The sequence below is a fragment of the Poecilia reticulata genome, chromosome 11, assembly GCF_904066995.2.
Source record: "Poecilia reticulata chromosome 11, P_reticulata-male-v2, whole genome shotgun sequence".
In the NCBI taxonomy this organism is placed as follows: domain Eukaryota; kingdom Metazoa; phylum Chordata; class Actinopteri; order Cyprinodontiformes; family Poeciliidae; genus Poecilia; species Poecilia reticulata.
Window position 1 is genome coordinate 15,018,406 of NC_088840.1, and position 21,378 is coordinate 15,039,783.

A 21,378-nucleotide genomic window follows, 5' to 3' on the forward strand; every position below is an offset into this window, starting at 1 on the left:
ATCCAGCTGTCGGCATATAAGAAGGTATCTCTTTTGATTGTAATCTGAAATCTTCCAAATGCATCAACATCAGTGTTGGAGCATTACCATAAAAATAAGCCCCTCCGAGGTTTTCAGTGTAATGCTGATTGTGCTGCTGTTTTTAATCTGTTATTATCCCAGCTGGTGGCCCATTGATGCTCTCCGAGCCGCTCGGAACGGAGCGCCGCCATTGTTACACTCACAGTTAAACGCACAAACATAATCAAGGACGTGCACGGCACAATGTTAGACTGATGACAGCTCTATTGTTTCTGAATGCGCCGGCACAACTAGCATTTTCCAATCTGCTGCTGATAAGCTGCATTTGAAGAATTTACATTTCTAATTTGACACTCGGTGCCTATTGTTTCTGGTGGTTTTTTCCCTGCATTTCTGTTGAACCAACTTGTTTTTTTGTTTTTTTTTCCAACGGCGCCGCACTGCAATGAAAGTAGTCCGACGCAGAGCGGAGGGAAAAGGAGAACGCATTTTTACTGATAGCTGGGATTGGGTCCAGAAAACTGACAGTGTGCAACAAGCGGTTTCTTTTTCCACGGAGGCTCCAGCTTTTGACAGTTCGGAGACAGACATAATGTACATGTGCTCACATTACTTGTGAAACTCTCGCGCAGCAGAGCCAATCCCAAATCTGTCTCTTTCACTTTTCCAAACAGGATTAAAGTCAATTACCGACCCTATTGGGAAAGAAAGCCGATGTTCTCCCGCTTTCCTTTTTCTGTCACAGCCCATAACTTTCACTGTCATCTCTCAGAAATGCAGCTCAGTATGAGCACTAAGGAGGTGAATTGTTTTTGGCAGCAGATGGCCTCTAACGTTACCTCAATAAGCCCCAAACAAAAGGTCACAGAGCCAACGGCAGTATTAATAAATCCCATAATGCTGCAATAATAAATCAGTGGGTCAAACACTTTTGTAGTCCGACAGATGCAAGAATAAAACATTTTTTTGGGGCGGAAATTATACTTTCATATATTGCAGCCATGATGAGTAACTTAAAAAATGTCACTTATTAAAAAGCAGAAACTACCTTTAGTTCTGGGATTTGTATTCATTGAAAAATCTACATTAAAAAAATAAAATAAAAATCCAACAGTGTACTCACAACTAGAGATGCACCGATGTGAGAATTTGGGCTGACAGCAATATCAATATTGCTACTATGGCTTAAAAGCAAAATTATATACATTTCGACGCTGTGATATAACAACCAAGCTGCTGAAATTGCTTCTCCGTTTCAGTTAAATACTCCCCAATCCTTCACTGCATCACTATCATATGCCTAAACAAATGCAACACAGCCAACATCCTACCATCCTAAAACACAAACAGTAACAACATGGAAATAAATAATAATTGATGGCATTTCACCTTCACTTTAATAAAAAGTTCCGAGTTATGACAAATATTAAAAGTAACTTGAACATATAGAAGTGTTACAGGAAAAAAAAAAAAGCACTTTGAACCGTCAAAATATTGACATCATTAGCACAGAGTATTGAACCCTGTTTAGGTGAAAATGAAACAAGATGGTTAATCTTTGTGTAGTTTTGTTTTTGACTTAAGAGTCAAGTGCACCTGCATTTGAATTCCACACAAAAAGATCGCAGCAAAAGGTTGCAAACAAAGGAGCCTTCCTGAGAAACAGCAGCCATAATAGCTGGACTGAGTTCATTTCAGCTAAATGGTAGAATCCAGCTGGTCAGCAGAAGTGGGGAAACGAAGCAAGGAGTTTCTGGAAAAACTCGGTGGAAACACAAAGGTTGGTTTACGTCACCGTACGGAGATAAAGTTGTTCATTTCATTCTGAGTTTAACTCTCGTCTTGCAATTCATTTGCATGAAAATAATCCTGTGGGAAACTGCCTCGAAACAAAATGAAAGGAAAGATGCTTGATTTATGAGGAGTTTCAAAGATTTTTCCACAATCAGAATCTCCTATTAAAAAACAGCAACACGCCCTGTTCTTTTTTTTTATTGAAAAGCACTACAGAGGGAAAAAAGCAAAGGAACAGACTCTTCCCCTCTTTCTAATTTTATAATCGGGTGTTTGTAATTGCCGATTTGTACTTCACAAGAATGCATGGTTATGCAACGTTCTTGCCGCTTTGATTAAATCTGGCTGTGAGCAGGAAACTGTGGATTTTATTAAGTTGTGAGGCCTTTATGACTAAATCGATAGCATAGCAGGAGAAACTACTGTGGTTTTTATTACCCTTTTAGGGGGTCTTAGTGTTTAAAAGCGCATTAATGGAAAGTAATGTGTGATTATAAGCCAATTAAAATAATTGTTAAGCCTCTGAGAAATAAGCTGAATTCAGCTGGCCTGTATTAAACTATACAAAGTATCTAAAATAGAACATAATGAATTAAGCCAGTTATTTAATTAGCATACTTGTTTTGGAGAAAGACTAAATGCGTTCCTTAGATTTTGCACATTTTATACATATAAAGCCCATTAAGATAACAAAAATGTGAGGGTACTGGAATAATTATAGGACTAGCAAAAGAGATGCATCTTTTACATAAATATATGTGGAAAAAGCCTGAAATAAGCAGAAACATTATATGAGGAATTAATTAAAAATCAAATTAGAATTAGAAAATGAGCAAGACAGCCAAAGCTTCTATAAAGAACATTTCACATGAGTTTAGATTCAATATTTAGGATTTTATTTGGAAAACACTTAAATTGGTGTTATTTCAGGAATTTAGCTCCTAAAGTCTGGCTTTTCAAATAAACAAATTAGAAAAGAACATCCTTTAGGCAGGTTGCTAGGACAGAGGAGAAAAATGTTCAATCCTCTGCTGTGCTTAAAGCTGTGCCATTTGACCCCACCCACAGCTCACATTTAACACATTTAGCTGTGGTTCCAATTAATCCTGTCTGGACAAAACTTACAGAAAAGTTTTCCTCTGGCTTAATTAAGAAAATGTGTGTCTTCCCTTGAAAATTATAAAATCACATTGGGGAATATCCAGTTCAGCCAGTAAAGATAGTCATATGACAGAAACACTGGGAGCTGCAGCAGCCCATACAGTCTCTCATCCAATGTGAACATCAACCTAAATGGTAAGAGAAAAATAGATTTTAAAAGTTATTAAAGAAAACCTGAACTCATAAGATAAACAAAGAAAAATGCACAGCTTATACTACTGTGTTTGAGCCATCCCTGTGTCACTGATTTTAGTTTAAAATGGCCCCATAAAAAAGTGAAAGCCCAAATCAAAGGGAGAATCTAAAAAAAATAAATAAATACATAACAGACCACAACAACAATGGCAGCTGGGAGTTGAGTTTTGTCAGGGACCTCAATACGATTACAACAAAAACCTTGATCAGTAAACTCAAGCCTATTCTTAAAATCAGATTAGGACATCCATGATTTAATTAAACTCATCAGTTCTAACTTGTATTTAAAGCAAGACAACATGCCAACAAAGGTCCTGTATGTACTTCCCTCATAGTTTCTCTACAGATAGCTTGCTAAGTAAGATATGCTGGAACATGAATTGCGTCACGTTTTTCCTGGATTGTAGCTAAATCTAAGCCTGATAGCACTGAAAGTCATCAAAGGTGCAGCAGCGGCTGAAAATATATACAGTGAGGGAGAAAACAGACTGGTGCAATCATCTTTTAATGGCTGGATTCGTTAGCTAAATGGTTGTAATTCACTGCTCTGAGAAGTGGAGTAAAACACGGACATGTCACCAATCCACAAGGAAACACAGACATACAGGACAGACAAACCATGCACACATACACACTCTAAAGGCAACTTGGAGAGACCATTTTACCCAATAGTCCCCTGGGGCATGCATGGGTTCCCCCTGGGAACCTCAGCTTACTTTTATGGTTCGATACTGACCACAGTCATCCTACGGAAGGGGGAAGGTGCAACATAAATGTGGTCATCACCTAAAATTTTCAACTCCTTTTTTCTGAGCCGATTCTCTAAACCCGTTAGTCATCAGAAAACACAGAAAGAAGAATGCATGTAAGGATAAAAAAAAAAAAAAAGTTAAAAATTGCTCATTTTTACTTCCGAGATCTCAAGCAAAGCTTGAACACAATCCCCCAATTCCACCGGCTTTCATCCACCTCATTCCAGCCAGACAAGTCATAATTAGGTCTGAAAGAGTCTATTAGGATTGTCATTTTTAACGGGGCTCTTGGGTGGGGTGGCATAATTACAATCCCTTCCTTTTTCTAGCCACCCTTCCTTTGTCCCCTTAACTGGGAGTGAAACAATGAGGACAATTTTAATAGTCAATCAGGTTGGTTTAGCCACCATGGGAACATGTAGATGTGATGACTTACAAATAAGAACCACGTTCATGTGCAAGAAGAAAGGACGCTCTCTGGGGGGAAAGTATGAGTGACAAACGAGAGCAGGATTTCTGGCAAGAAAAGAGAAACTCTTCATCATTTTTATGAAGAATGGGAGTTCACCAAAATAAACTCCTTATTGTTAGCAAAGCCATTAGTTACATAGACAATGGGCCGTGCTTTCGAGGACAAGCCAGAATCAGTCAGCGCTGTACTGTATAATAACGCAGCGCCGATACTGCATGCAAACGTGCAGCTTCCAGGTGCTAACCTAAAAATATCCAAATATTGAAGCAAGGGGGAAGCGGCTTATACCTGGGAGAATTAGGCCGTCAAAACAGAAACATGTTTCAATGGATGGCACTATTCCTGGGAGTAAAAATGTACTTTTGTTCTGCCCTCCCCGCCAGGTTGTTATTGTAAATAAGAATTTGTTCCATAAGGAAATAAAAGAAAACACATGTTCATAGAACATTTTGCACAATCTATGGCGTGCAAAATATTCATGTCATTTGCATTTTGTCATAAGGAACCTCAAACATTAGTACAAGTATTTTCTTGTTTTGTGATAGACCAACACTCTCTGACTTGGTGCATCACAAAAACCTGCATAAGTAAGCTGATTTGTAGAGGGAGTTTGAAACGAATTGTGACAAAAAGTTCAGAGCTAGGATTACTTTGAGGCTACTGTAGCAACTCAGAGGATCCAAATATCCAAATGATCTAAATACCAGCATCTCTATGCTATCACTATGCTTCAGATGCGATACGTTCATATTTACGTTACACGTGTAATCGCATCCTGGGAATCCGAGGTCTTTGGTTCAGTGGGTCAGTCCTAGGAGGTTATGTTAGCAGTGCAGCAGGATTGGCCTCCCTGAACCTGAGAGGCACCTCTATAGGGTTGGCAGGCAGAGCAGGCAGCCCAGGGGGGCCAGAGGGATAAACACTGTCGAGACGCGCGCTCACACACACGCACACACACGCACACACACACACAACACCACACACTGTACAAGGGAAATTACACCCGCAACAACAACAACGGAGCCCTGTTTGCATTTTGATCTTTTAACCTCGGCGTGAGATTTTTGACAATTATTCAGTTTGAATCATTACAAAATTATCCAAAATACTACTGCGTCCCCTCATCGGTCATGTTTAAATTGGTCTAACGTCAAAGAAACTCCCTCCACTCTCCTCAGTGCTGCCCCCGCTGTGCCGTCAGCAGCGCTGCACCTTTGCTTTAACCCGAGGCCAAAAGGGCCAGAGGCAGACTGTCTGGCTACTGCCCAAATGGCTTTCTCCATGGTTATAAACAGGCTGGCTACAGGCGAGGACCACACATAAACACCCTCCTGAGCACATGGAGGAGGGACCAACTCCAGCCCGTGTGCCCCATTCTGCACACTGGCTTTTTTTTTTTTTTTTTTGCAGGATTTATAAATGAAACAATATAAATGCAGAATATGAGCCTGAATAGTGCAGGAGGGAGAACATTCATGATGTTCATCAGTCTTTGTAGTAGAAATTACTCTTCGGGTTTACCCACACGTTGCATCAGAGTGACGAAAAAGGGAAAAGCTACATTTCTTTTGTCATTTAATATTTAAACCTTCGCCAGTCACATCATGGAGTTGGATAAGATCTTAAAATAGTCATTTAAAAGCTCCGATTGGGGGAAAAAAAGGTTAGCTTCTTACTTTTATCACCAACTAATCCTTCACATTCTGACTGCTTTTATATAGCCATCAGCCGGAATGATGGATTGAAGCCTTTCGGGTGGATGTGTAACGTTTGCCAGATAAGATAAGCAAACACTGGAGTGGGGGTGGTGTGGAGGGTCCGGGGGGGTGAGTGTTTACACACTGCTTTGAACGTTTGACCCGAGAGGAATCCCAGAAATCATCGTTGATGAGGCTTCACGGCAGAAATGTTGCTCGCACGCTGCGTTTTCAACTTATTTAAGAAAATAAGCCAAAATCAAATGGAAAAAAAGATTTCAAGAAGATGAGAATGGATTTTATTTATTTTTTTAGATTTCTCCGATACCGCTGAACATTTTCCGCAACATGGCCAACAGATGTTACGGGCAGATCTCTCAAGTCTTTCACAGGATTTTAAGGGCTTTCTGACGATATCAAAGACGTGAATCCCGTCACTAAGATTAACACAGATATCCTTATATGCTGAGCGCACGCAGGGACACGGTGGAGATAAGCATTTGCAGCTGCAACCCTGCTTGAGCGCACAGGCTGAACCTCAGGGGCTGCGCTGACATTCTCCCATGTCCTGTGTCTTGGTACGGATCTCTGCATGTGGGGCAGCAGAGAGGCCAAAGGGAAAAGGGAGCTGAAAAACCACGGCAAACGGAAATGTCAACAGAACTCCTCACATAACAGACTTCTAGTCATAAAAACCTAAAGAATATTAGGCAGGGAGCAACATGTTTGGCAGAGAAGTGCTGCATTAATAGCCAAGCGGCCTTCCTCCGACATTAGCATTAGCTGCATAGCGCCGCAGAGCGAATCCGTCTTGCTCAGACTAGAAGTGAGCTTAGAAAGCAACAAAAATGATTCTGATGAATCACTTTTCCACACAGAGCCTGCATTCTTCAAAAAAAAAAAAAAAACGTACCAGGGCCAGTAAATCTGAATCAAGGTTCTTGGCACCGAAAGGTTTCAGTCAGATTTAGCAACCGCCAATTATGCGTATTTAAACGAGCCCTCTGAGGTTAAATGACGCCCAGAAATGGGAGCATTCAGCTCAGAATAGCACCATATGTGCAACACATCTCAGTAGAAACGAGGCTGAATTAGTTTCACCTGCATTTTGAGTCCTCTTTGGTGCTACTTTGTAAGTTAGAGAGGTCAATTAAAATGATTTGAGAAAAAGATGTTCTTGGGTAGCACTGAGATTATGCTCTCTGTCATAAAGACGATATATTTGGGTTTCTGAAGGATTAAAAAAAGGTAGATATTGTGCTCATCAGCTCTTCTGTGTGGGTAAAACCCTTGATCTAAAATTCTTTAAAAGAAAGCAATGTGTGAAATCCTGGGAAATTCTAAAAAAAATGTTCTCATCTTTTTGTGATTTTGAGAGAATTTGATAAACTACAGCTGATAACACAATTTTATTGCTCAAATCCAACACTCAGCAAAGGTTGCTCCTGCTGGAATTTTTGGGAATTGTTGGAAAATGTCCAGATTTGGGCACATAGGCAGTTGACTTTAATGTCCACCCTTTTTCATACATGCTTTGTGTCAAAGCTCCTTGAAGCTGCTTTAAACCTCTTCCCTTTTCAGACTCATAATCTGCTACAATCTTCTTCCTGAAGGCCTCAGGCAGCTCTTTGGGTTTCATCGTTGCATCCCCTCTCTCTTCAATAGTCAGGAGCACAAAAAAACATAATGGCTGATGTCTAAACAGAGCAAACCTTCTTCAAAATGCTCGGTAACAATTTTCTAATCTTGCACATCAGATGTAAACGGGCCTTTGTGTAATTCCAGTGATTTTATTAAATATTAATATATCCAAATATGTAAGAAAAACGCAGCCTTTTGTGAGGTGCATTGATTTTTTTTTCACTTGACTACATGTCAAGTGAAAAAAAATATATTTAGTAAGTGAAGCTTTTGCAAAAAAAACAACAACAAAAAAAGCTGCAAAATACACAGAAGTTTTTTGAGGAAATCTGACAACGGACTGGTCCACTCTGGCTGTAACACAACACCTTCATTAACTGTAAAGAAAATAAGAGCTGGACTTCAATTACCATGATCGTCTAGCGGGGACCGGGCCACTGACACTGATGTGATACGGGCGACTGATGTTCTCTGGTGTCAAATTGTTCTTCCTGCTAAAACCGTTCTCAATCCGCTACTTCGCCGTGCGAGAGAATACGCAGCGCGCAGAGAAAACAAATTCAGCTGTGCCTTGCTAATAGCTGTGCCGTGGCTTTTACAGTTCATTTGACATTGAAGGTGTGCCACAGTGTCAATGAACCTGTGTAGTGTTTGCAGAGCGGGGTGGGTGTGTGTGTGTGCGTGCGTGCGTGCGTGCATGTGTGAATACTCCATGTATGAACAGCTGCTATAGTAGAGGGTGATAGGCAGGGTGTTAAAGAGACAGACAGTTGCTGAAAAGTAGGAGGGGGGAGATGTGTAAGCTGATGAAATGCAGGATAATCTCAGCCTTAGGCAAGAACGCAGTTAGTATCACTACGTGCATGGATCTGTGCGTGCATGTATATGCTTGGGTGAATGCGATCAAAACTTGAATTAAATCTTATTTGTTGCATCTGATTTGCTTATACACCAATCCCTTCGTGCTAAACAGCCAACAAACTGTTGTCGACTCTCAGACGTAGCGCGCGGCTCCTGCCTAATAAACACCTGCGACTTGGAACGGTGTGAAATATTAGAACAAGCTGCGTCTGCAGCTTTTCTTGCCATTCTGCTGCGGGTCGTGGGGTGTGCATGTAACCATGTCTCCATCTGCTCCCCTGTGCAAGAGGCCTACCTCGGAGGCAGAGGAAGGTGAGGAAGTCCTCCGTCTTGGGCTTGCGCCGCGAGAGGTCCTGGATGGAGGAGGACAGGGAGGAAGAGGAGAGCGACGAGAGGGACACTGACGGAGCGGCGGACAGGTTGCCGTTCACGTTGCCTGTGTCTGCCACTTTGACTGGCGTAGTGCTGGGCGAGTTGGGCTGCGACTGGGCGAACTTCCGCTGAGCCTGGAGTCGAGGCCTAAGAGGGGGAGAAAAAAAAAAAAGTTGAAGTTTTTGAGGAATTCTTGTACAAATTTATATTAAGACCTATTTTAGTAGACGATGAAAGCAATTGCACCTAATGTTCAGTTTGTGGAAAAAATAAAATAAAATACTGATAATATTCCCATATCTGTTCATCATTGTGATAACTTGGAGACACAGGCTCTCACCAGCTGACATTAGCATAGTGAGTGGGTGTTTGCTTATAACTGACACAGATAATTACAGGAGCACAGTCTCAGGCATGTAGTTTCGTTCTGTTACTGCCATGCACGAGTTAGACATAGAGACTGTGGTGAGAGTGGAGGCTGATCATAAACCATTTCATTAAGAAACATGACAGAACTTGTTTTTTTTTTTGTTTGTTTTTTTTTTGCCCGTTTACTATAAAGTTTGACATTTGGTGGATCGATGATTATAGTTGAAACTCCCAGCAGATCAGCAGGTTCTGAAATACTTGTGTGTTGCTAACTTACTGATTTTCTCACTCATTTAACCCGTGTTCAGTCCTAACTAGTGTCTGTGGAAAACACCGACAACAAATAAATCTAGAAAGTATTTATTTCGCAACAGTTGCTTTGATCAGCCAACTTGGTGACGTTTTCTTTTTATTCAGAAAGGATTTTGACTCCTCCAGCAAATCTCACCAAAGACCCACAAACCAGAGATTTCCACCTGCTATCAGAGACGTCTAGAGAATCTGATATGTAAAAACATCCTGATGTCTTTTCAAAGTGGAAAGCAACTTCTGACCGATCTCCAAACAGTCAATGTGGGATTTAATTTTCATGTTTTCTTTGCCAAATTTCTGCAATCAATGTGATGTTATTGTCCATCTTTAATCAATCTGGATTAATAAAGTAGACTGTGTACAAAAACTGCAAAACTGTAGTTAAAAATGTTTGTATTTTTGAGACTTGTAATGACTACTATGTAGGCCATTAACAAAAATTCAAATTAAACATAAAACTGAATACATACAAACTAAACCAAACTTGCTGCATAAATTTTGGATAAAAGAGGAAAGTTAAAATTATGACATGAAAAAAAAATCAATAGAAGAAAGTTTGTGGCTCTAAGCATATTTACAGTTACTTTTTCTCACTCCTGTAAGCATTATTCATTTCGTCCTCCAATCAGTATTTCAATTGCAGGCTAATTGCACCAATAATTTTTCAGTGATTTGCTGATGATGTCACTGACCAACTTTCAAAGAAACCATTAGCTACTTTCCCGGTCAAGGAATGAGCATCACTAGCCAACCCAGATGGACATAATTTTGGTATATTTTGATAAATGAGGTGGTTTGTATTTAAAAACTATACCACTGATCCATCTACTGGATGACAACTGTATTACAGAAGTTAAGACAAGTCTGTGTTTTGGTTTTTGCCTGACTATAGCAACCCCTCTCCCTCCGTCATGCTAGTAGTTATCCTTCTTTCAAGTGGATGATGAAACAGAGGCTCAGCTGCAATACAAATCTTACTAAAAGCTCAGTAAAAAAAAAAAAGGTCTACATCCCTCAGCACCTAATGTTGCAAACAATCTGACAATCATGCTAAACGCATCCCAGACATCACCATTTTCTTATGCTCACACTGTTGCACTCAGAATTATTATTTTTTTTGCTTCTGTCCATTTCAATATACTTTGTGGTGAAGGTGAAAGCATCTCCTTTCCTTGTCTGTTTCCACCTACTTACTCCTTTCTGCCTCTACATTGTTCTTGGCACACAAAGCCTTCAAAATATCTCTGCTGGTTTCCTCTCACTTTATTCCTCAGTACATGTCAGCCGAGGCAAGAGTGAGAGCAGACTATATAAAAAAAAAAATAAAAAAAAAAGCATGTGCCTGGAAAACAAAAGCAATGTCTCCTTCACACACCTGGATGTGGACGCGGTTACACACAAAGTACAAACGTCCCAGACGATCAGGGGCCACACAGACCAGAATGCATGCCTCAATCGATTAGTGCTGCTTCAACGTGTGTAGGGGTGTGTGCGTGTGTGTGTGTGTGTGGGCGGGTGCGAGAGCGAGCAAGTGCGTGAGCTATACTATAAATGTTGAGGAGCAGCGATAAAAGCAATATGATATCCTGGTGTTATTTGTCAATTTGCTGCGGAGCGGTCCAAGGTAACAGGAGATAGGATCATGTCTGGAGAACACTCGTGGTGCATTTGGAGCAGCCGCTGAGAGGTTCAGAGCTCCGATTACACTCCAATCAGAGAACAGTGCTGAGTTAAAACGTGTCAATTTCCTGCCCTGACATGGGCTCAATATGTGAGAAATTGAGAAATGATTGCTCAAACATTGCCCGAACCTCAACAGTAGGAGGGCCAGACAATTGTTTGTACTTTGTCTACCCCAACATCTTTTAATATTTGAACACAAACAAGGTTATGATCAAAAAATGTAAATCCCCAAAGTTTATTACAGAGCTGCCTCAATCGGAATTCAAACCCAGAACCTTCTTGTTGTAGAGGCAACAACAAGGCTACTAACCTGAGAAAATAACCAAAATCCTGAACTGTAAAGCTAAAAAGACAGACACTAGTAACATAAGACGAGAGCTTTGAACAGGAGAGAAGAGCGGTACAAGGTGGGGGGGCGGCAAGACAGGCAGACGGGAAGTTGGGAGCGCGGAGGTTTGCGTGACTGTAAGAATGGGGTCAGAGAGTGTTCACTAAAGATAAATGAGGAGGAAGGAGAGGAAATAGACAGAGAGGGAATTACAAACACTAAAACCAAGATATGTGATAATAGTTTCCCACAAACACGGGGAAACAAAAGACGTCAATACATCAGATGTCTCTTTTCCCTCCCCAGCCACTGCTAAAAAATTTTTTTTTTGTTTGCTTTCAAGCAAAACATTTTGGATCTCGATAGGAATGCAACATTAACAAACACTGGACCTGCTTATTTAGCTACTGCGGAGAATTACGCAACTGAGGATTTTTTTTGTTTGTTTTCTCCTATGGCTGTTTATGCATTAATTAAACTTTCATCCTCTTGTTTACTAAAAACTAGCTCAATAAAAAAAACAAAAAAAACCCACTTTCTGTCTCCTGCTTTGGCAGCGTAGGCTCACCTTACACTGTCGGCAGCAGGTCTGTTCAATAGCAATGGATACAAATTACATAGTTTTGTTCTTACACAATTTAATTTATAATTATTGGCACAACAGGTCAGAGTAATTGTAAAAAGGTAACAAAAAAGCACATCAATATCAACTAAATGTGCCTCGTGCATTTGCAGGCCTTCCCCTTTTGAAATGTCCTGGCTGCTGCCTGCTGCTTGTGTCTGCATGTAATTATGTGACTGTTTGCGCATACATATAAAATATCAATCTTTTTTAAATCACCATGCACGTAATGCAGGCATAAAAAGCACAGCATGTATCAAAATGATTCCTCAATGCTCCTAGTGACTAAAGCACAGGCTGGACTCAGCTGTGTATAAAATCCTCTTTGGGTAGTTTTATGGCTTCAGTCGAAGATGAACGGGATTTATCAGCTTAAAAGAGAAAGGGAGGATTGGCGAAGGGAGGAGAATATTTGACACAAACAAAAAAAAAAAAAAGGAAACCAGAGAATATGACAACAACCAGAAATTGTAAGGAGGAAGAAAATCAGAACTGAAACACAGAGGCGCTAATAAAGCAATGAGATTACTGCATCCTGTCTAGACACCCAACGCCGGCTTGTACAAGAGAGTGTCAGATCCCCCCCAAAAAAGTTCTTGTTTAGCTTGCAGCACATTCAGGTAATTCTCCTGAAACTGGACTGGGTTCTATTCTTGCACATTGTTTATATGCAGCGTCAGTTCTCACTGCGTCTCTTCCTTTTAATGATATGCTGGCGGCAGAGAAGCCGGCTGAATAAAAGGTAATAAAAAGGGATCTGCTTCGCTGATGATGTGATAATACGAGGGGTTTACGGAGAATATAAAAGCAGCTGATTAGATAAATAAAGCCGTAGCGCTTCGTATCGCGGAGACTACAACTCTGGCAACAAGTAATTATTTCAAAGGTGACAGCTCTTGGATGAAAATATCAGACGCCGAGGTAAAAAATTAATGTGCGACGAAAAGAGGAGCATAAAAACACCAGTAACATCTATTTAACACCTTAAAATCCATTAGCTATGTTGTTGTTGTTGTTTTTCTTAAAGTACAGCAAATAAATCACTGCTGAGCTGCGTCTGATTTGCAAATACATTGAATGCAAAGTCCAAGTGAGCGCTCAGAAATCAGCACGGAGATAATTTGCAGTGATGGGGCTTTTTTGTAAGTTGTCCCACTGCGCCAAGAGTCAGGTGGCAACATAATCCCACACTGAGTGGGGCTGAATCCCCACACTGTGTGCCCTGGCGACTTGCTTGTATATGTCTCAGTCAGGGGACGTCCCCTTCCCGAGCACGATGATCTATGGTATACTTATTGGTAAGACACCATAGAAGGAAGGTCAGGCACACGCGTGGGTTAAAATTAAACTGATCGCATTGATTTAGAAGAACAAGGAAGAAAAGGCAGAGAGAAGAGGAAACGGAGATTCAATCCGTTGAGAAAGAAATGGAGATTACTGCAGGATGTCCGTACTCATGCCTTTCTAATCCACTCATCTTCCACCCCTTTCCATTTTCCTGTCCTCATGTCTAATAATATACACATACTCCCAGTAGGGATAAAAGCTGAAGAATTGATGATCCTACCAGCAAACAATCCCTGCAAACAATGGCAGAACATGTGACACTAATGAATGACTAATGAAAATTGAGAAAGCCGTGAGTAACACTTGAACAGTAAAACCTCTAGATCAGTTTTTGTTTTTTTTCTTTCCCAACCACTTCTGTAGAAATTGCTAAGTCGACATGACCTCCTCACATGCGGTCAGACTTGCAAGACTTCGCAGAGCTTCTTTTCTGAAAAGGTGGCCGGCATTCACCACGGATTTCTGTGGCTAACAAAAACAGAGGTTTAGGTGCACACCCCTAATCCTCAGTGTGAGAAGCAGCATCGTAAACAGAGAGCCGATGTCTCCCGGCCTGCCAGAGCATACCAGCAAAATTCAGCGTGTGTGAAACTGGATGACTGAGAAGTAAATTTGAGTTCAGTTGTTACTACAACTGACAAACGATTTAATAAACCACATGACGTATAACCCTGATGGGAGACTCACTAGCAAATTTAAGAATAGGATAGGGGAAAAAAGTCATTGGATACATGAAGTCCACCCACCAATATTTCACCCCTGATTAATCTCAGGAGGACTCTGAGGGGGTAATATGTGATTGCGTGATGTAGTGATATTGTAAAAAGAAAATATGCAGCAGCAGCACCAATGCATGACCTTCCAGTGTCCATCTGATCTGAGAAATAAATTGATCAACAAAATGATGCAGGTGCAACATACTGATGATCTAAAAGAGGTTCATGCTTTAGTTTTATAAGACTAGTATATGTGATTAGCTAGGACTGAAATAGATCATGTGAAAGTTTATTAAAGTGGAGACAGAAAAGCTGACACTGAAAATGTTTTCTTTCAGGTTCTGCATATTGTTAGGGCTTATGTTGAAGAGTTAATATGTAATGTGATATAAAAACAGAATACACTTAAAAGTATCAAATATTGGCTACTGACAATACTATCCAATGAATAAAGCAGTACGTTTATTGAAATCAAGAACATTCTTGTGATGGGGAGAAAAAAAACTCAAGTGGTTTATTTTAACTGAGAATGCCCCCAAACCCTTTTATAGTGTAGACAGTTCCCAAAATCATATTGATCTTCATCTCCCACTGCTTAAAAAAAGTCTCAACTCTTTAAAATACTGTTCTTACTGAAGGAGAGACAGTGTTGGCTGCTGCAGCTCCGTCTGGCTGTGTCATGTGACCTTATTCTTTCCCCATGATACAGATCTATGCTAAAAGCAGCTAAAACTGTAGTAATAAATCTTATGATATTTGAAGCAAAATGCTAAGATTCTGGAGCAGAACAAGTTTTTCTATAAAAATGTATTTCGAGATGGGACGTGCACAAAGGTTTTACAGGCAAGTTATATTAAGACAGAGAGCAAAAAATGCTAGCATTAACTTAGCACATGACAAACAATTTTACATAACTACATCAGCAGGAGCAAGACACAAATTTTGCCAAAACGTTTGGCCAATTAGTTTGAGTTAGATTTATGCACAAAAATGTAAAGCTGCCCCGTTGTATCTAGGACAAAATATCAGTCACTGCCAAGAAAAAAAGAAGAAAAAAAAAATCAGCAACTGCAATTTTCTGATCTTTGGCGAGCATGAAATGTAGGATGCAGTCATAATACTAATGTACACCATCCAACACCAAAGCTAGCTGAGCTTTCAGGCATTTGCGTGGTGTTGACTTTAATCATGCAGCAGATGGGACGATACACTGCCAGATGCCCTGCTCGTTAAATGATGGATCAGGACTGTACCTAATTTTAACACATTGAAGACATTTCTCTTAAATACCTGATATGTCATTACAGTTTACAGAAACGGCACGTCCCAGATAGGCATGGCCTGGATCCTCAGCTGCACAGAGCTGGCGGTCATGTGTGTCAGCCTGTGTGGTTTGGTTTCAAACCTTTGCTGTACCACTGTAACAAGATATTCGGATAAGGGCAGCAAGGGGGAACACGAGCTACTTGCCCCCGTGTCAATTTGTGGCACTTTTAAAGCGCTCTCGGTACACCTTCAATGGGGCAGAAACAGCAGGCTGATCTTGAGTAGGTGCAAGCCAAACATGGAAAGCCGAGTTAGGTGCTCAGCCAATAGAACCTAAAACAGCCCATCTAATCGTTAAGCTACGCTATAGAATAAAAAAATAATAAAAAATCTGCCGTGTATTTTAAAGTCTTTCACAGAAACCCGATCCACATGACTTAAGAAGAGTCTTAAGCTTCCAACCATATGATTTATACTGGCATGAGCCTGAACTACAATCAGACTTTGTATCCCCTCTCATGGTAAAGGTTAAAGTTTGATGAGAGGAGCGCTGATCCAGAGTCCGTACCTTAGGGGGTGTATTAATTGGCTCCAGATGGCCCACATGGTCCTGATAAAAATGCTACCTCACTTCAGCTGGCTCCGTACAAGCACGAGCGTGTATGCGCCTGGATTCATTTCATCCCCACAAGGGCCTCACAAACGCATGTGTTTATGTGGGCAAGAGTGCATGTATGTTTATAAGAGAGTATTAATCTTGACAAGACGCATCTGTTTAACCAAAGCCACCGTTTACTCAGCTGTTCAATGTAAATTTATATTGCCTTCTCTCCTCGGATCAAACCCATACATAAACCGGCCGGTACACGAGTTTCCTTAAGCTTGCTGTGTTTTTAGAAAACACAATGTATACAAGAGGGTGTTAAATGTGGGTAAATTGGCGAAAATATGCAAATATTGTTTTGGAGCAACAATTACAAAGCAAGGTATAGCAAAACATGGACGACGAGCATGACCGCCGCACTATTTCAACGTGTTTGTAGCTCTTCTGTCCCTATAGATTAAAAGGGAGAAATGGCGCTGCGGTGAATTGACCCAGCAACCCCTGTGCCCATCACACATGCAAAGAGCTGACCTATTGACCCGAGTCAAATATACACTGAGCATATGCACATCGGAAACAAATAAACTGTTATTAGTCAGCGATTCCTGCTGCTTTGAGGTCAAATTGGTGGCAATTTATTCATGAGGTAATATGTGACAATGAATAGAGCGAAACAAAAAAAAAAACAAAAAAAAGAGAATACTGCCAAAATCATTAGCATAAAAATTACCTGAAGTGAAAAGTAATTTGAAACACTCATTATTGTTATTTCTACTGATCGTTTAAATTTGAATTGTTAAAATGAAAGATTGTAGAAAACAGAATATATTTATTTGCATTTTTTTGTTATTAATGTCTCCAATTGACAATAATTTCAGCTCCTGGTACTTTTTAAATACTTTGTATACATTTTTCAACATGGTGTCCATCAACTATGATGAAATGCTCATATTACACACTGTGAACACAAAATTGCAACCTTACAAAACTGTAGAAAGTGGAATAAAAAAAAAAAAACTATTAACAGAATAATTAAAAAATAAAGTAAAAATCTGAATTTGAAGAGGAAGTGTATAAATGTCATGGTGATCTACTTGTTTTCACATATAACTGCCCAATATGCTCTCTACATGTTTAATTAATTAAAAGCTGTTTTTGTTTTTCTTCAAAAAAGGCCATTACTTAGATTTAGGTTATTATACATAAAAATGGTCTTAAATGACATAATTTCTTCCTCCAAAAATGAGAGGGATTCATCTTCAAACATAGTTTTCACATTTCTGGCCAAAACTTTGGTTCAAAGAAATGACCAAAATGAGTTTGATGTATATAAAAATGTAAAGAATTCATTGTTGATCGCTTTGTGTTACCCAACTGTAGACTTGAATGTGTGGAAGCATCAAAAGGTTGACATTCACTGCAAATAAAAGGTATAAACAGGCCTGTGTGTATGTAAATGTAACCTTGCCCCCCACTCCCACTTTGACTGAAGTAAATGATGAGCGCAGATAAGGAGATAAAGAGAAAAGACATCTTGAAAACAGATTAAGCTGATGTCTGAATATATAAATGCTATATTAGGTCAGAAAGAAGTTCAACATTGTTCTTATTGTCACAAATGCTAATGTCCTGCACTTCTGATAAATGCCGTGACCAGAACTACCCTAAAAGGGAAAAATGCAGACGTTCAAGCTTGACGTCTCCAGGGAAATAAAAAAAATACTTATTTTTTGCTTTTTATTTTGTCTGAAGAGGAAAAAATGCGTCATTACTGACTTCAAGATGACAGTGCGAGTATTTACAATAAATTTACTGAGACTGTTGCTGAATTCTGGACCAAGCCCCTGTATGCTCCCTGCATCCATCTGCAGGTGACTGCGAGCAGCCCTGAATTTTGTGACCACGCTGATTGCACGACCCTGCATTAAACAGGACGGAAAACCACGTTAAAGTTTGTTTTGAGGAAAGTACAAACTGAGAAGCTAAATGTTGTGCAGCTGACCCAAAATTAAAATAAATTCAAGCATGTGTGTGTCGGCAAACACTGCTCTGGTTTCAAAGGAGAACAAGCCTGCCAAGCAACTCAAATGAAGGTCATTTGTGCAAATAGAAGACATCCACAGCAGAGGGTACGAGGAGGAAAAAACAGTCAAAGTTTTAAAATGAGCTGTACAGTTAAATTACACAAATGCCCGGCTATAAAACAAACCTTTGATTTTGTAACCTTGCTTTTACCACCTAATGTCTCTGTTATTACAATAAAACATAAAAAAAACAACCTACAGTATATGGGGTTTAGATTGAGTGGCGCATTAAACAAATTTGTTATTTTCTTTAGTTTTCCTTCCAAAGTGTTCTTTGGTTTGAGGTTTTGGAGACAAACACAAATGTGCAAATCATTGGGAGAGTAAAAGAGTAAACAAACAACTTACAAAAGCCTTTTTTAAACTGCTGTGGAATAAGCAGAGACAATATTTGTTGGTGATTCCATTTTCAGAAAGAAACCCAAGTGTTTAAATTGCCCATCAGACGAGTCCACGTGTGATTCTGCTTTGTTCTACGTATCCGTCGCAGTATATGAAGAACTAATCTGTATGAAACACATTAGTGTTAGTGTTTTACATCATCTATCTGCTTTGTATTCTTTTATCCATTAGGTGTTGGTACTACAGCAAGGTTGTGCTATATATACTTTTCATGCAATGCCAGCTAAAAGAAATCAATAGTCGCATTAAGGCCATTACTGGCCTTAAAACACACTCGCAGTGTGTGTTTGTGTGCGTCCATACACGGTACATGCACGTAATCCTTCATAAATGGAATCGGTGATTATGCATCACTGACAAGAGTCATTGGTTATGCTAGACAAGTGTGCGTATGCGTGTGTGTGTGTGTGTGTGTGTGTGTATGTGTGCGCGGCGCGCTCGCTCTTGGCATTCATTAAGTTGAAACAAAACAAGCCGCAGCAGCTGAGTGTGTGTCTTGGCACAGACAACAGAGAGAAGAGATTCAAAGAGAGCCAAAAGTGGGGTTCAGTGAAGTGAGAAAGGAAAGAAAAAGAGTGAGGCAACGCAGCAAACAAGTTAAGAAGTCTAAGAGGGCCACTCAACTTGTGATCTGCACAATCACACTCCAGGCACACTTTTACCAGACCTCAAAAAAGTCTGAAATCCTTCTTTAAGATCAGACGAGTTGCTTTAAAACGGCGCCGTTCTTCTAATTCGGGATTTGATGAACCCTAAACCGCTAAAACAAATGAGCTAAAGGAACTGCAACTTAAAGTTACACAATGTTGTTCTGGTGACTATAATGCATACAGGATGAAGGAGACAGCAAGGCCTTAAGTGGACAAGAGCATTTCATTGGAAAACGTAGACAACCCTTTGGAAGTCTTAGTCGAGATAAAGATTAATCTTTACTTAGAAATGCAAACGGAGGATATGGTTTTTGTAATTCTAGCTGCACAAACTGCTAAAAGGTGCAGTGCTAAGATGCTAAAGGCAATTTAAAATGTGAACTCTGGCACAATTTAGTTTTTTATTTTGAATTAATAGTAAAACAGTTTTATGATGACTATAATTTCCCTCACACAGTGTGAAATCACCTTCGCTCATAATATGAAACTAATAACAGCTTGGCCAAAATTAGCACCGGAAGATCAAAGCTTTATTTAATTTATAAAAAAAAAACTGAAAGACACTTCTTATAATTAGATCTCCAACACAAAACTGTTGTGCATACTCCGTTTAAATTCAGCAATTAAATGCATCCAAAGCAGAACTAACAGTAAAAAAAAAAGTGCTGCAATTTTCTAAGTAAATGTACCAATGTTGAGACAAACAGAAACTGAAAGGATGTCTCAGACACTTATTTGGTTTTCTCTAAAGTCTGGACAAGAACAGGATGTTTTGTCTGAGGCATTTAAGCATGAGGTAGAAGTGGGAGATTTCAGCTTCGATGCATTTAAGAACAAGAATTTTTTTTTTCCCGGTATTTAACCTTTCAGTCACTGGTCAAAGACAGTCAACTTAAAACCATTTGCTTAAATGCTGCAGACCTGAAACCAGCTTTGACAACGACTTGTGTATTTCAAATCTGCCAAACCTTTGGCCGCTTTACTCGACATTCAAACCGCAAATCTTTACAAGAAATTAAACTGCATAGATGTTTTCAGATCTTCAATGAATTCAGCTTAAACTAAATTTTGCCATATCCTTTGAGAGCAGTGAGATGTAATTAAGATACCAATAAATATAGCTGAAAACTGACTCATTTCATTTCTCAGATGATGACTAAGTGTGAAAATTATGACTCCTATTTGGAGAGGCATTTCCTTTAAAAGCTGTGCATTTCGTGACTCACATAATGTATGGGGAATGCCAATAAAATACATTTTAAGTAAAAGTAGGCCTTTTCACTGACAGATTCCAACTTGATTTTAATACTGGGGAGGGGGGGATTCGAGCTGGGCTTTAACTGGGTCAGTAAACCATGGCGAAATATGGTGTTAGCTGATGGATGTGTGTTTGGAGGGCCAAAGCTTGGCAGGAAAACCCCATTTGGAGAATAAAGTGATGGTGGCGAGAGGGCTACAATGAGCTGGCATGTCTAGGAGTGACTGCCGCCAGTCTTTTTTGGAGCATGGGAAGGCAAACACAAAGTTGATCTCAAAGACTTATAAAGGGGGGGGAGGTTGCTTCCTGCCAAAAATCACTCGCACCTGTTCCTCTGTCTCTCCATGCTGCCCCACCCAGCAGTCTACTCTTGATCCCTTCATCTTCCCCACAAAAAAACAAAAAGTTTTTCTTTTTCACTCAGAGCTGGACACAGATAAGCCATAGATAGGCCACTGCCAGATGAATAAGCCCCTGGCATAATCACAGTTGGTCCTGTTCAGAAGCAGCTCCTATACCACAGCAGCAGAGTCATCCTTCATACACAACGCCTGAATAAAGCTATTTAAAGAGGGCATAAGGCAATACCAATGTCTGACCAGACTTGTGTTTTGTATGGAGACAGAAAGCTTTTCTATTCTGTCTTGTTTTCATCTATTTGTGTGAAGCAAAGTAAAGAAAAAAACAACAACAATGAGCTGGTCTGCAGCTGAACTGTACACAAAGCAGAGGAATACCGGCTTTCAAAATCAGAGAAAATAATTTTCCTTC

The 21,378-nt window shown here is 39.9% G+C and overlaps 1 protein-coding gene across 1 annotated transcript in view; it reads right to left on the minus strand.

Annotated features, from left to right (window-relative positions):
- Positions 1-21,378, minus strand: part of jarid2b (jumonji and AT-rich interaction domain containing 2b) — a 112,621-nt gene that overhangs the window by 25,508 nt on the left and 65,735 nt on the right. Inside the window, exon 4 of the mRNA XM_008422063.3 lies at positions 8,890-9,113. Coding sequence (XP_008420285.1) covers positions 8,890-9,113 — 224 coding nt within the window. The remainder of the gene's footprint in view (positions 1-8,889; positions 9,114-21,378) is intronic.